This window comes from Mycetomoellerius zeteki, unplaced genomic scaffold, assembly GCF_001594055.1.
Source record: "Mycetomoellerius zeteki isolate Tzet28-1 unplaced genomic scaffold, Tzet1.0 scaffold62, whole genome shotgun sequence".
Classification (NCBI taxonomy): domain Eukaryota; kingdom Metazoa; phylum Arthropoda; class Insecta; order Hymenoptera; family Formicidae; genus Mycetomoellerius; species Mycetomoellerius zeteki.
Genome location: NW_017257632.1, coordinates 3,567,078 through 3,582,025, shown reverse-complemented (window position 1 = coordinate 3,582,025; position 14,948 = coordinate 3,567,078). Strand labels below are relative to the sequence as shown.

The 14,948-nt window shown below is 36.5% G+C and overlaps 3 protein-coding genes across 5 annotated transcripts; 2 read left to right on the top strand and 1 right to left on the bottom strand.

The window, feature by feature from the left end:
- Positions 1 to 701: 701 nt before the first annotated feature.
- LOC108728672 (protein tumorous imaginal discs, mitochondrial) lies at positions 702 to 4,380 on the top strand. 2 transcript variants are annotated; one of them, XM_018457397.1, is made up of 6 exons: positions 716 to 919; positions 1,488 to 1,948; positions 2,015 to 2,278; positions 2,378 to 2,822; positions 3,188 to 3,295; positions 4,370 to 4,380. In XM_018457397.1, the coding sequence occupies exons 1-5, from the start codon at positions 733 to 735 to the stop codon at positions 3,286 to 3,288; spliced, it is 1,458 nt and encodes a 485-aa protein (XP_018312899.1). In that variant the 5' UTR covers positions 716 to 732; the 3' UTR covers positions 3,289 to 3,295; positions 4,370 to 4,380. The 2 variants fall into 2 exon arrangements, with proteins under 2 accessions (XP_018312898.1, XP_018312899.1); XM_018457396.1 differs by lacking the exons at positions 3,188 to 3,295; positions 4,370 to 4,380 and adding an exon at positions 3,677 to 4,357 and having other exon boundaries at positions 702 to 919; positions 2,378 to 2,824.
- Positions 4,381 to 5,198: 818 nt separating this feature from the next.
- LOC108728656 (potassium channel subfamily K member 2) lies at positions 5,199 to 8,532 on the bottom strand. Of its 2 annotated transcripts, none has more exons than XM_018457366.1 (5): positions 7,181 to 8,532; positions 6,385 to 6,623; positions 5,957 to 6,289; positions 5,589 to 5,819; positions 5,199 to 5,503 (listed from the first exon to the last, which is right to left on the bottom strand). In XM_018457366.1, the coding sequence occupies exons 1-5, from the start codon at positions 7,510 to 7,512 to the stop codon at positions 5,247 to 5,249; spliced, it is 1,392 nt and encodes a 463-aa protein (XP_018312868.1). In that variant the 5' UTR covers positions 7,513 to 8,532; the 3' UTR covers positions 5,199 to 5,246. The 2 variants fall into 2 exon arrangements, with proteins under 2 accessions (XP_018312868.1, XP_018312869.1); XM_018457367.1 differs by having other exon boundaries at positions 6,385 to 6,621; positions 7,185 to 8,532.
- A 1,287-nt stretch (positions 8,533 to 9,819) lies between these two features.
- Positions 9,820 to 14,231, top strand: LOC108728657 (beta-1,4-glucuronyltransferase 1). Its single transcript, XM_018457368.1, is given in 7 exon segments — positions 9,820 to 9,904; positions 10,266 to 10,614; positions 11,229 to 11,451; positions 12,669 to 13,057; positions 13,237 to 13,347; positions 13,349 to 13,427; positions 13,829 to 14,231. Coding segments are annotated over 6 exon segments (1,356 nt in total). The 5' UTR covers positions 9,820 to 9,904; positions 10,266 to 10,273; the 3' UTR covers positions 14,042 to 14,231.
- The last annotated feature ends 717 nt before the right edge of the window (positions 14,232 to 14,948 follow it).

Sequence of the window (14,948 nt, the reverse complement as noted above, 5' to 3'; positions counted from 1 at the left end):
GTACGTTACTCGAGTTGACAAATTTGGAACGTGAAAGGGTAAGGTAATATTATATATACATATATTATATTTAATATTTTATTTAGAAAGAGATAAACTCAGATAAACTATATATGTATGTACATGCATACATCTAACCTTGATACAAGCTTTCGAATCACATTTTCTACTTACCTCTCGTGTCCATCACCCACAATGAATTATTTTCTTGTAACGGTGTTCCATTATCATTGGTTATTAACATATGCACAGCTTTGATTAATTTTAGAGCCATTTTAGGGAAATGAAGTCGTTACTTTAGAGACCGCTCGAACGGGACGGACGTGTGCGTCTCGCTTCGTGTGTTGCATCATCTCAATATTCAAATTTCGTTTGCCGCACTTACTCTTTCAACCCACCTCGGAAGCAGGGTTCATAGAGTTGACTCCGAGGTAGATTTACTCATACTTTTGGAACGAATAGGCTCCGCCCATATGGTCAGTTACCTCGCGTTTTGGAACGGCGTAGAGTTAAACTTTGTTACTCGGAGTGAATTTTGGAACGCACCCCTGCTGGATTGCTCGCTGAATTAGAATCTTGCCACCGTATTGGCTGCGATGCTGGCACTGGCAGCACCCAATTAGTAGGGGCTAGTAACATTATCGTTAGAAAGTTACAGAATAGACCTACTGGCAACACTGCATGAGTAGACCAAAGACAACCGATCATAACCTTCCGTGCTCATCGCGTGCCATGCGTCTTTCACGCAACATGGCGACCGGCAAAGGACTTGCTGTGATTTTTCACCCGAAGACCATCAATCTGATTGGAAATAATAAGCTGAACAAGTTCTCGCGCGGCGTTTTGCGGCAATGCAGCACGTGCCAGCAGCATGTGATGACCGTCGCATCGACTGTCGGTGGCTGGAATCGTGAAAAAAGTAATTTGCACTCATACGCTCCAATACCTCTAGATTACATCATTATCTTATTTTTCGATGAAATTCTGTTCCCGGCGCTTTCGTTAGTGTGTCAACGACCCCCTCGCTCATTGACATTTCCATTCTAGATCGTTCGAGTTTCCATTCAGAATGTCTTGTCCTACAACACATGCTTGTGTTGAAACATTTTCTACTGCTTTGATACACTTGCATATCTCATATACATACATACATGTGTGTGTGTGTGTGTATGTGTGTGTGTGTGGTGTGTCTATACATATATATGATACACTATCTAGAGTATCTAGTAAGCAAGTACCGTATTAGAATATTCCAAGATGTTTCTTGCTTACTGGAGAGTTTGTTCTAGAAAGTTTTTTTTCAAGTTTTTTTTCCTTTGAATGCCATTATCTAAACAAATATATATACAAATGTCAACTATTGCATAATGGAGAACCTAATTTACTCTATATTTTTTAATGTTCAGACAATTAAATCTATATTTTTCTTTATATGCAAACAACGAAAAGCCTTCAGACTTATCTAAATCAATTGACATCCATTTCAGACATGGGAAGAATAATGCAGCCATATAGAGCCATACATCTAACACGTAGATTGTTAAAACGTAACTATTACGAAATCCTGGGTGTTTCCAAGAATGCCTCATTAAAAGACATAAAAAAGGCATATTATCAGCTTGCTAAAAAATATCATCCTGACACGAATAAAAAAGACCCGGATGCCAATCAGAAGTTTCAAGAAGTTTCTGAAGCATATGAAGTATTAAGTGATGATACTAAGAGGAAAGAATATGATACATGGGGTACAACCTCGGAGCAGATGGGTATGGGAATGGGTCAGAGTCAGGGACCCAAGAGTTACAATCAACACTGGCAGTACAGATCGACTATTAATGCAGAAGAATTGTTTAGAAAAATATTTGGCGATGCTGGATTCCAAAGTGGAACCTTCAATGATTTTGAAGATTTTACAGAAACAAAATATGGTTTTGGAGCAGCTCAAGAGGTGAACAAATGCGACTTTATATTTCCTGATTATTGCAACATATAAATAATACTTGTTTTATTACAGGTGATAATGAATTTAACGTTTTCCCAAGCCGCTAGGGGTGTGAATAAGGATATTAATGTGAACGTAGTAGACACTTGTCCGAAATGCCGTGGTTCACGTTGTGAGCTAGGAACTAAGTCGGTAAAATGCCAATATTGCAATGGTACTGGAATGGAAACAATAAGCACTGGTCCTTTTGTAATGAGTTCGACTTGTCGGTATTGTCAAGGCACGAAGATACACATCAAGTTCCCTTGCACAGAATGTAACGCAAAAGGACAAACGGTATGGAACTATTTCTTGATTTTGTCCATATATCGCTTGAGTATCTATCTCATTTATCATTACTACATTAATTAGTACGCTTCAATCGCATTTTTATAGGTACAACGTAAGAAAATAACAGTGCCAGTTCCAGCTGGAGTAGAAGACGGTCAAACGATCCGTATGGCAATAGGCAAGAAAGAGATATTTGTAACATTCCGTGTGGAGAAGTCTCGATATTTCCGTCGTGACGGGCCCGACGTGCACACTGATGCCGAAGTCTCGCTGGCACAGGCAGTGCTGGGTGGTACAATACGAGTGGAGGGCGTGTACGAAGATCAGACTATACAAATAATGCCAGGTACATCGTCCCACACGCGAATCCGTCTAAATAGCAAGGGATTGAAAAAGGTCGACGGACTGGGTTATGGCGATCATTATGTAAACGTAAAGATTACTGTGCCGAAACAATTGACGGATAAGCAGCAAGCGTTGTTTCAAGCATACGCCGAACTTGAGATCAATACTCCCGGCAGTATACATGGTATAACATATAAAACAGATGGTAAGAATAAATGATATAAAATATAAATCATTTTTAATATATTATTTCGAGTATTCTATCGATATGAATATTTGTGACGTCGAATATTTAATGCTATTGCAAAATACCATTGCACTAGCGTATCTTTATTAGATTATGTGTCGCTTGAGTTTTCTCCTGTGTACCTGCTATTACTAATTAAATAAAATCACATTAAAACATTACAAATGCGTTTCATTGACGTTTTTTGAAATGAAATAAAAAAATTCTCGTACAAATTTTTACGATAACAGAAATTTGCGTGAAATGTAATATGTAACTAATTCAGTAAGATACATATTTTTAAGTAAAGTCTCCTTCCTTAGTAGCTTCAATGTTTTTTCTAGGCACGGCAAGTCCAAAGGTACAAACTCAAGCGAGACAAGAGGTCCAAAATGATCAGAATGACGGTCTACTTACAAAAATTAAAAAAGCTATATTTGGATAAATTGTAAGTAGAATTAGGCGGAACATAATTTTATATCTGTGATACATTTATTACAAGTACACAAAGTATACTCTATAATTATAACTAGGATAAATCTCGATATTTTTTTCCACGCAGAATGGGATTATAAATTCATTACAATTTTCTTGTATGTTGTCTCTGACCCAACTCCAAAACATTTTCGAGGAGTAGATTCTTTGTAGTTTTTAATCAATTATTTTGTAATAAAAATATCATGTGATGAAAATTATTTACCGTAATTTTTAAATTACTACTATAAAATCTCCGTAAAACACCAATTAAATTTCTATAGCCTGATCAATTTTACAAGTTTTGATTTCATATGTAATATATATCTTAACAAAAGATATCTTTTCTAAATGTGTCGACTAAAGAGTGTTATTTAGGTCCATTGCACTTGGTGGAATCTATACGAATAGCACTAGGAAATACGTCTAACCTAGGAAATCACAACAACCAGTCATCATCTTCTGAGCCCGAGAATCCAGGAGATAAACCTCTTAATAATAAGTCCGTACATACCAAAGATACGTCGGACGTCGATAGCAAAAATAATACTAACGCTGGAATGCAACGACAAAAAGTGCCCCAGTAATCAAAGCAATCTGTAGAGAGCTAAAGAATACTGTTCGCGTCGTTACTGATAAATAAATTCTAATTCGCACTAGCATTATCGTGAAAATTTTTGGGTCTGAAATTATTGCACTTATTAGTAATATATTTCGATCAAGTTGAACAAGCATGTGAATTGTTACGAGTAAGTGATGCCAGTCTGATGTCGCTTAGGTAACATATAGCTGTACAGTCGTATCATAGCGTACAAGAGTTTGTCTTTATTACATCTTATTTAAATAAAGTGTACATGAAGATAAATATAACTGTTATTTGTCCATCTTAATCGAGATGTATATTTATAAAATAAATTTTCTGCAACACGTATCCCTTTACATATACGTGAAAAATGAATTCACATTCTCTTATGCAGGTTCTTTAATTTTTTTTTCTTTTACATACCCACACGCGCGCGCGCACACCCGTTACAAGTAAATGGTGGATGTAGATTGTACAAAAAAATGTGACTATAAAAATAGCCATCTAGTTTAACTATGTAACTTGCGCGTTTTATAACTTGCGAAATAAAAGGTATACATCTAAAACATACATATCTGCACGATCTGTTTTTTTTTTGCAATTGTGTAATCATAAATAATTTATAAGTCAAGGGTAAGTTGTAACTGTATTCGTTAACAAATAGTAATTGTGATTATGATGTCAGAATATATGATAAACGCAATAATGATGAATTGCGTGTATATACAGATGGTTTTTAGTATTCTAAAAGATTTTAAGGGGTGATACGTCTCATAGGTGCATACAGTATTACATTCTTGATATTTATTAATATTAAACAAAAATGATATGGTCGTTGTGTCACACTGTATTCAAGACAAAAATTTCATATAACCTTATATCTGAAACGATTGGGTTTTAACAATACAGGGTATCAAATTTGAAGGAAAAATTTACTTTTTTCACAAATTTCGAAAATCACTCGAAATATTTTTATATCCTTGAAATGTACATAAAGTTTTATCAAAATGATCTGGAGGATTTTCAAAATTTTTTCTTTTAATATACCTTGTATCCTTTGAAATTACATCATCTTATATATAGTTTTTATCTTGAATTAAAATGTGTGAAGAGGATGAAGGGTATTAAGCAGGGTTGGTAAAAAACATGTTTTAAACGTGTTTTAAACAGTTTAAAACATGCTTAATTGATATTTTTAATATGTTTTAAATGTTTTTTTTTATAGTTTACTGTTTAAAGCATATTTGAAGCATTAAAAACATATTTAAGAAGAAACACAATGTTTTATTCTTAAAAAAAAAATATTAATCTTTATATCAACCCTGATCTTAAGTAAATTGAACATATTAATCTTTAGTTAGTAAGCCGTACTTGAGTCCAATGTTTGTAAGACTCTGCGTTGCTGATACTCTTAATATAGCTACCATTATCGCCGCGATAGTAACAGCGCCTTCCAAATACAGACCGTACAGTATTCGTATGTAACCGACGATAGTAGAGAGATCACCCGCCGCAGTGAAGTCTAACGGAAACAACAGACTCGCCGCGATCGGTCTCGATCGCGCTATGCCGAAGCACAGTACTCCCAAAACATAGTATGTGACTACAATAGAAATAAACTATAAACAAGAATAGCAATAATTGTAGTCGAAACAAATTTTTATAGAGACTCGTGATAAAAATTTTACCTGTACCAACAAATGATAATATTTTGATCCATTTCGGCATACGTCTGGAATAACTCGATTCTGTACTGTTGAGTTGCACGCCTTGTCTGGTAAGCGCGTACTTTTGTAGGCGAAACGCTACCATAAGACCGAAATTCAATATAAGAAGAAAATGGGCAGGAATACCGATAGCAGCGAAAATTACTCCTACCGTGCGACCAGCGGTTGTTCGCGGAACCGGTGCTCCAAAACCTGTAAAATTGAAAAATATTTAAGAGAAAATAAAACACATAGTATAATTTTCAGAATGAAAAGATTGATATATAATTATCTAACAATAAAAATTAATTCTAAATTCATTAAGAATTAGTCCCAATTAATTAACGTACCTAAAGTTGTAATTAACGATATGGCGAATAATACACAACCGGGAAATGTCCACAGCTGTCCGCTATTATCACCCTCGCCATAACCGGAACTGACAGCGATCAAGAGGAGTTCTTCGTGTTTGGCAACATATTGACGGACTTTATCGCTCCACAATGGCTCCACATCCTGATCCTGTTCCGTCCGCAATTGCCGCAACTCTGTCGCCAAGCCGACTGCTAAATCCTTCTGCATATTCTTCAGCAACACGACCTGTTCGCGCTCGCGAGGTCCTTCCGTGGCGCAAAATGCCGCCGCACCTGCCACCGTCCATATCACAAGTAACCAAAGAAGACCTGCGATAAAAAATTATAAATTAATTAAATTACTTCAAGTGATAAATTCTTAAGTGGATAAACGGTACGTAAAAATTTTAACTTATAGCTCGTACCGAATTGCGATAATAACAATCGTCCCAAAAATCTCAGATACTTCCTAAATCTCGAGACCTTCGAAGAATTTCCGTTATCCTCTTCGATATCTCTGAGAGATGGCAGAATCCTTAATCGTAGAGGTAAACCTTCTATGGTCTGGACAGTTACGGACTTTGTCCACTTCGTCCGTATTATACCGTTTTTTAAGTGAGGTGAAATCTCGGAAGATATCGTAGTAGGTGTGTCTGTAATATCTGTTTTTGAATACGTTTATATACAAGCAAAAACTCAGTGATATATAAGGCATTTTTTTATAAAGTTTTGTATATAGTATCCAAAGAAGCATCGAAACCGTTTTTAAAGTTCAAAGTGTTACGCAGTATATTAAGTCAAAAAATAATTGTTTTTTAATTACGAAAGAAAATATCAGGTCGAATTTTCTAGTTCACGATGATAGCTATATTAGCAAAACATGCTGTGATCGATTGCGCGAAGCTTAGTAATAATTTAAATAAGTATGCTGAAAAAATACATACTATCTCCTCCTGCATACGTATAAACTTATGTTACGTGATATAACGAACATATTTTCTTTCAATATCTTTATACAAATTGTTTACATAAATATTATAATAGATATTCACTTGAAAATATTTCTTGCAAGCTATTTATAAATTGTAATAGGTTTACATTTTTCTTGCATTATTCTAAAATTACGTCAATTTTTAATATTTCATTTTTAATATTTCATTTCTATTGCATCAAGTACAAAGATTTCTACCAATTAAAATGGTTCGAAAAAATTGAAATAACATACCACAAACGACGTCGTCGTTGTCGTCCTCCTCGTCTTCTTTCGCGCGATGCTCCATCCTCATGCAAAGCTCAGTAATGCGACGATGTGCAGCATCCTTGACGAGAGCCGCGGTCTTGATCCGTGGATGGACTAAGTTCCTGCAGACGCGACGTCGTTTCCTGGTGTCCGAGGGGAATCGTAAAGGTACGGCATTACGTTCGCGTACGCGCGGCACGGATGCAGCAACGAATGTCGGAACGCGTAGTAGCGTCGCGACGCTTGGAACGTCACTGAGGGGTGTCGCGACGCCTCCGATGGTCGGTGGTTGCGGGAAAAGAGGTACATCCATGGGCTAAGGTCAAGATGAGCCACACTATAGTCGCTGTAAACTCTACGATCGCGTCTAGCGATCTCTCGGTCGATTACACAATCGTACATATTTCACACAACATTGAGAAGAAGACTACACGCCTTCGCTGTAATGTGCATATACTGACTTCTCGAGAAATTTCCCTTAACGTCCCCGAGCACTTGTTGAATTGATTCGTCCCGCAAAAACATCAAGTTTTCTGTATTTCGGAATCTTTATACGCTCTGCTGAATTCCTTATTTGAGCGTAGGCCTTGAACTCAATAATTTTACGCGAAACGAATTTATTTTTATGTTATGGTCTTATATTTCTATCTTATGTACGACAACGACGTTTATTTCATGTCGTTTATTTTCAATCAGCCAACTGTGCCAGATGTTAATCATCATATAGGTACATATAGATAGTATTTCATTCGCGGGTAAATTCGACCATCCGATCTTGATAAAATTTTCCGTCGATCACAATTTTAATTTAATTATTCGTTGTGAAGTTTTTTGCTTATTCATAAGCACGTACATATAGGAGTTGGATCGATGAGGTTTGCATTTTACAGAAACATGCTTTATGTTCCATTAATAATACTGCTACGCTATTGAATACATAATATACTAGATTATGATGGCAATATGTTTAACTTGATAATCCACTCGTGTAGTACCATATCATACATTTCATAGCTATAACTCACTGCATTATTAATATACTTCTTAATTATGTATTAGTAAACATATACTTGTCTAACAAACGGTAAATATAGTAATCGGGTGGATAAAGTACAGAAAAAAAGAGAAATAAGCAGAGTTACAAACATATAGCGACGATTCGATATCTCAGAGACTTCCGAAACTATACTGGCCTCGTGTATTCTGTGAAACGAAATCTTCGTTCATTCGACGCGTTGCACCGTGGCACGACCGGAAGAAATATGATGTATGTATATATACATATATCTCTTCTGCGAACCACTAAAATTAGCTGACGCGGCCTTGGAATCAATGACGGTAATCTTAAACGATTCCCGTATCGCCACTTTCTGTCTATAACTAATTGCACACGTGTCCTATCTTTGATTAGACATGCTTTCGCGATGGATCCTGCGTGATCGCGTGCGTGGCAAGAAAAACTTGCCCCCGTTCGATAGTACGTACCGCAATCACGGTAGGGCTGTTATAAATACGTCACGCGATATGCCAATTATAGCCGACTTCAATAATACGCGACATCAATCAGCTGTAGCTTGGATTAATTAAAAATCCAAATTAATATATATAGGTAACATTTCCGATATAATTTTTATCGTATGCACACCGTATAAGCATCATCTACTTACAACATATATATCTTAATTCCCAATACTGCTAGTAAACGCTCTCTTATTGAATTATCGATCATTTGACCTTGTTATCTGTACATTGTTCTCGCTGTGCAATGCTTGATCATTCTACTGTACAATTTAAGTGATGCGTCAATCATATGTAGATTCGAATTTCCTTGATATACATGTAAAAATTGTTTCTTATGTTAAAAGAAGGGAAATAAAAAAAAATAAAATATCTATTCTATTATAGTGGAAATAAAGAATCATTATAAAATCATTAAGGCCCGTTTCTACCAACATAGATTAACTCTTGGTTCAACTTACTCTTCATCTTTTTCTAATTTTTAGAAGTAGAAAAAGATGAAGAGTTAGTTGAACCAAGATTAAAGTTAATCTACGTTGGTAGAAACGGGCCTAAGTCAATCACAAAACCTTATTAAGCGTTTTAAGATATTACTTAAGACAATCTTAACATAAGAACGGATTATAAATATGAAAGAGTAAGTTTACATGAGACCCGTCATAACATAATATAATTAATTATAATCTCAATTTTTTTCTCGTTCAATGAGGCTTCATTCTTTGCAAAGTATTAATTTCTGTTTAACTTAACTGGCCAGTTAGTCCATCGGAATTGACCAATCGCATTTGTCATTTTGTTTGCTTCAAACAAAATGATTGGTCAATTCCGATGGACTAACTGGCCAGTTAAGTTAACTGAGCTTGCTGACAGTGGCCCTAAGTTACGAGAAGATGAAATCCCGAGGTTGAAATCTTACGTGAAATTATATAGTGGCGCCATTCTTTCTGCTCCGTATGCAATTACGTACGGCTCTGCATCTCGCTTGCGTGTGTTGTATCCCCACGATTCGTCAACGCGGTTGCGCGGCATCGATCCGCGATACTCGCAATCTGCTGCATCTCCTCAATAAACGGCATGTCGTGCCAGTTTGACAGCGGATGTTCCTGGGAGGACCCGCCGTTTGTGTTTGTAATATGGAACATCGTTCCACCGTTCTCGATCGACGAGGAGATCGGAGAACAACCGAGGTGCGTTTAGACGGGCTGGTCATGGCCAACTTGTCGATTTTAACTTCATTTGCGTGCTAAAATGTCTGTTAACCCTTCAAAATTGCTCCATGTTGCTAAAAATATGACAACAACCAAATGCCGATATAGTAGAATGATCCATTTCAGCCTTAATTGCGCTGCAAGCGTCTTCCTTCTGGAAAGATAAATTTCAGATTTACCAAATAATATATTAATCTGAATTAGGTTGCGGAAAAATTAACTTGATTGCCTCGTGCCTTTTAATCTTTGGCTATTTATAGATTAATGAAGTAGACAGAAAGATTTATACTTTTGAATCTTTGAAGTACGTACGTTAATTAGATTCTGAACATATTCTCAGAGAAAGCGATGCGCAGCCTCGCTCGCAAGTTATTAGTATGGCCCGCGACGTTGGTGCTGTCCCTCTTGGCCTTCCGTCTGCTATTCGGCCGAGAATTTCGATTGCCAACAACGACGCTCGCTTTTCGCGATGACGGTGATATCTCCACGTTGGATAATAGCCATACAAATTCGCAGCAGGACGCTGGTCCACCAGGACCACCCGTTTACGCATCGGGTATATACATGGCGGGTCAGCGACCTCGCAATGAAAGTGCCTGCAGATGGTACCATGACTTGCCGGATGTCCTCTCCTATCCACCATCCAGACTCACATGGAGCTCCGAAATTGGCGAGAAGAGTCCCTACAGGTAGAGATCAATCGTCTACTGTCATCTACAAAAGATCATCGTTGTTTTTCTTCGTATATTTAATTCAGCTTACAACTAAAAGACTGACTAAAGATTAAAATAAAGTCATCGACACCGGAAAGCAGTACTCAACATAGAAAACGGAGCACGGAGAAAAAAGTTTGCTGGCACAGCATACTTTATGTTGTCGTAGCAGATTTTCTTAATCGTCGCATACCTATTGAAAGACATGAATCTCTATCTCTTCCTCTCTTTTGGCTTTGAAAGAGGAAAAGCGAGAGTTTTAAACCTGATCGCTTGTAAAAGTCAAAGTAACGTTGGTGCAACCGGAGGGCCTTACTGATCTAATTAGAAAATAATTTTTTTGAAAATTTGCTGCAACGGACAATGTTTTACCTCAAATTAAATTTATTCTAGCAATTACATTCATATATCTACAAACGAATTTATGCAGCAATATCATTCTATTTTAATAATAAAATGAGTTAAACGTCGGACAATACGATGTTATTATAATTTATAACAGAATTCTTCGTTATGTTCGGTCGCTTTCGCGTTGAATATATCATGCGATGGTTTTGCTGCGACAGCGAGAATTCTTTTTCTCCGTGCAGGGTTCTGCCATTCGTGTTGCTTGGCGCCGTCGAAGCGACGGACAGTTTGCCCCAAGTCACGCTGTCCACACACGCCACCGCCGATCAGGTTTACGGAATCGTGGAACTCGCCAGACGGTGGGAGGGACCGCTCAGCCTGGCGGTATTTGCACCAGGCCTCGATGCCGGCCTCGCTGTCGCTCAGCTTGATCGAGCCTGTCGTTGCGAGCCTGCCATGTACAAGGTCTCCTCAACTTCCTTGTCACGATCGCGAATCTCTAATCTTATATATCAATAACTATGTTTATACAGCCCGATTTATGCCGAAGTTATAACATCGATGTTATGGACTAGCCAATCATAGCTATTCTTCTGAAGAATGGAATGACCGTGATTGGCCAATTTTGTAACATCGATGTTATAACTTCGGCGTAAATCGAATCGTGTAAACGTAGTCAATTACTTAGTACAATGCTACGCTCTATCGACCCTCAAAGTTTTCATGCTTTCGTTATATAATAATGCGAGAACTCAGGAATCTGCGCTTTTAGGTCACTCATATAAAAAAAAGTTACACCATTTTATTATCGTACAAGGAAAATTTTTTATAGATAAAGTTTCTTTGTTAGTCATTTAGTTAAAATTAAATCTTACTAGTTTGCTTAAATGTAATGTAGATATAAGCATAGTATTGTATACTCACGGAGTGCACACAATTTAAGTTAAGTTTTTTTTAATTGTGTTTTAATCTGATCGATCAATTTTCACTTAATATTGTACATTTCTTACGTTAAAACAATTTTCTAGATACAATGCAAAATTATTCATGTGATACGCGGTGGACAAAGAAACTGACATGAAAGTATGTTGTGAAGGCATGATAGACGCGAATTCCGTTATATTGAAATGCTTGCTTGCGATTAGCATAGTTCTGTGTGGAATACAAATTGTCTTAATTAAGATTACTAAAGTCGATTAAGAATATATACGTTGTAAATTTAGAATACGTACCAAACATACTTGTTTGTATTTTACGATTAAAGGGCTTATCCTGCAATTAGAGTGTTAAATGATATAAAGTATCTCTAAATTTATAAAGATAAAAGAGTTTAACACAACATAAATATAATTATTTCAAAATTTATGATCTGTTATTCAATGCAGACTTTAAGAATCAGATATTTATTAATGAATTATTAATGAATTAGAGCTACTTGTCGACCTAATTAGCTTAATATAAAACCCTGTTCAGAATGCCTTATCGATTTTTGTAGGCCAATGTATATTATACTTATAACATTTTTGATATATCATTTTCTTTTTTTTACCAATGTATTTTGGGTTACAATTGATATCATGTCTTCTGTTTCCGTTCTACCCTTTTCTCGTATATTACACGGTATACATAAAATTCGCACTCATTGTAGTCTTTTTTTATTTAATGACCTTGCGCGATTGCAGGTTTCCGTCCACCTGGTGTTTCCGGCCGGTCGACCGCCCGCCTTGAGCGCAATCAGTCGTACCCAGGGCGATTGCGCCGCCTCTGATCTCCAGTGGCGGCAGGCAGAGACCGAGAGGCGGAAGAGGAGAATGACATATCCCATCAACGTTGCCCGGAACGTGGCGAGAACGATGGCGAACACATCCCGCGTGCTTGTATCGGATATCGAGCTGTTACCAAGCGCGCGGCTGGCTTCCGGCTTCATGGAGATGGTGCACCAGAGACCGCCCAAGCACGGCGTAGTCTTTGTTGTGCCTGTATTCGAAATAGAATCCAATGAACAGCCGCCGGCGACGAAGCGCGAACTGCTCGCCGCCTGTCGTGCCGGTTTGGCGGTATATTTTCATAGGTATATACATATGTATATATACAGGATTTATGTCTCATCCATATGTTTCGAATGTTCTAAATTTGAAATCGTTGACACGTGACAACTTTCTCTCGTGTGCTCGTATCTCATAAGAATTGAATAAAATATTCATGTTGAAATTGTATATTCAATAACGGTACAAGACGCCTCTCTTGCAGGTTTGTCTGTCCACACTGCCAGCGATTTCCTGGGCTGACCAGGTGGTTGATTAGACCGGACCCGGGTAGGATCCGACCGCTTATCGTTACCAGAAGGGAATATCCGCATCATGCTCTTCATTGGCACGCGCGATGATCCGCTCTACACAGAAGAGATGTCCTGGGAAGGCAAGCAGGACAAAATGGCCCAGGTACAAGGCAATTTCCTTTAGAGAATCATCTCTAATATTTACAAAAGTTTATACTCATCATTCTCTAATATACGTTTCCAACAATATGGATTAACTTATTTAATCTAAATTCAACTTACTCTTCATCTTTTTCTAATTTTAAGAATTAGAAAAAATTAAAAATAATTAGTTAAACTATGATTAAAATAAATTATTGAGCATAAAAGCATACAGCACAGATCATTCCAGCAATCATTGCAGTAACGTTGCAAACAAACATTGCAGCAATTAATATTGCTGCAAGTTTTGTGCTGTATGGGAAGTAGATTTACCTAAAGTGTAATAATTATTCGTTCACTATTGATATCATACTTGCAAGTTCTTATGTGTTTTCATTGGTCGCTATTTCTTATTTTATATAGATGTTCGAGATGTGTCTTTTGAATTATCGTCTGGTCGTGCTTGACGGTGCCTTTTTAGTGCATACTCCGGGAATCAAACGAAAAACACGCAAAATCAATGCAGCCACACAGGAGTTCTTCCGGTCACATGAAAGAAGGAATGCAAGGATTTATCAACGTGTGATAAAACGTCTAATCAGGCGATATCCGATCAATCGTAGATGTGCGCAGTAAGATATTTGCTGCGAGATCTCGGCGTGATAAGCCTTCCTGAAAAAAGAAGAGATAAAGAGAGACCGCTTTGACACGTGTACGGTGCCTGTATCCGTATACAATAGAAAAATATTTTTCGGTGACGTCGAATTTTATATTAGACTTAGGAATGGCTGCGAGTTGACATCGATTGCTTTTTCACAGCAAAAATAAAGGCTTTTTTTACTGCAAAAAATGAAGATTCTTTTCTTAAAACGAAGCATACTTCTATAATTCGATCCTTCTAATTAAACAAAATCTTCACGGTTTTTTAAATTAAATATTAAGAACTTCGATCAAAATTTAATTAACTTTATCAATGGTTAATTAATTTAATTAACATAAGAGCCGCTTAATAACAAAAATTCTAATTGTATAATTCATCTATCTTAATCTCCAATATTTCTTCTCACCTTCAAATTAATAATTCTATCCATGTTAATAAAATACTATAGATATTTTTCAATAAATTAATCGCTAATTAAGGTAATCAGTGGTTAATTTAATCAGAATTGCTTAAAATAAATTATTAATTATATATTCCTTGTTCTTAATTTTTTCTAGACAACAAGAAAATAATAATTTTAATCATGTTAACAGAATAGTGTAGAATAGATACATCTTGATAACAAACAGAATTGCTTTTGTATAATTCATTGTTCTTAATCTAATCTTGTTTCAAATTTTTTAAGCGCAACATAAATTAATTAAACTTTATTTATCAGGTATTGTCTTAATTCACTGATTAATTTAAATCAATTACAGTTTAGTCTCTTCACTAGTTGTCCACTTGAATGCTCCTCAGTTATCAGTGTTGGGCTTAGATAATTAAAAATTATCTAAATATAGATAAGATAAATTACACAAAAACCTATCTTAGATAAGATAA

Excerpts from the sequence above, each read along its gene's own strand:
- LOC108728656 (XM_018457366.1), bottom strand. The coding sequence starts at position 7,512 with ATGGATGTACCTCTTTTCCCGCAACCACCGACCATCGGAGGCGTCGCG. Across the intron at positions 6,290-6,384 it reads ATTGTTATTATCGCAATTCG|GTCTTCTTTGGTTACTTGTG; the intron begins GTACGAGCTATA and ends TTTTTATCGCAG. Across the intron at positions 5,820-5,956 it reads ATCGTTAATTACAACTTTAG|GTTTTGGAGCACCGGTTCCG; the intron begins GTACGTTAATTA and ends TCAATTTTACAG.
- LOC108728672 (XM_018457396.1), top strand. The coding sequence starts at position 733 with ATGCGTCTTTCACGCAACATGGCGACCGGCAAAGGACTTGCTGTGATT. Across the intron at positions 920-1,487 it reads TGGCTGGAATCGTGAAAAAA|ACATGGGAAGAATAATGCAG; the intron begins GTAATTTGCACT and ends CATCCATTTCAG. Across the intron at positions 1,949-2,014 it reads GTTTTGGAGCAGCTCAAGAG|GTGATAATGAATTTAACGTT; the intron begins GTGAACAAATGC and ends GTTTTATTACAG.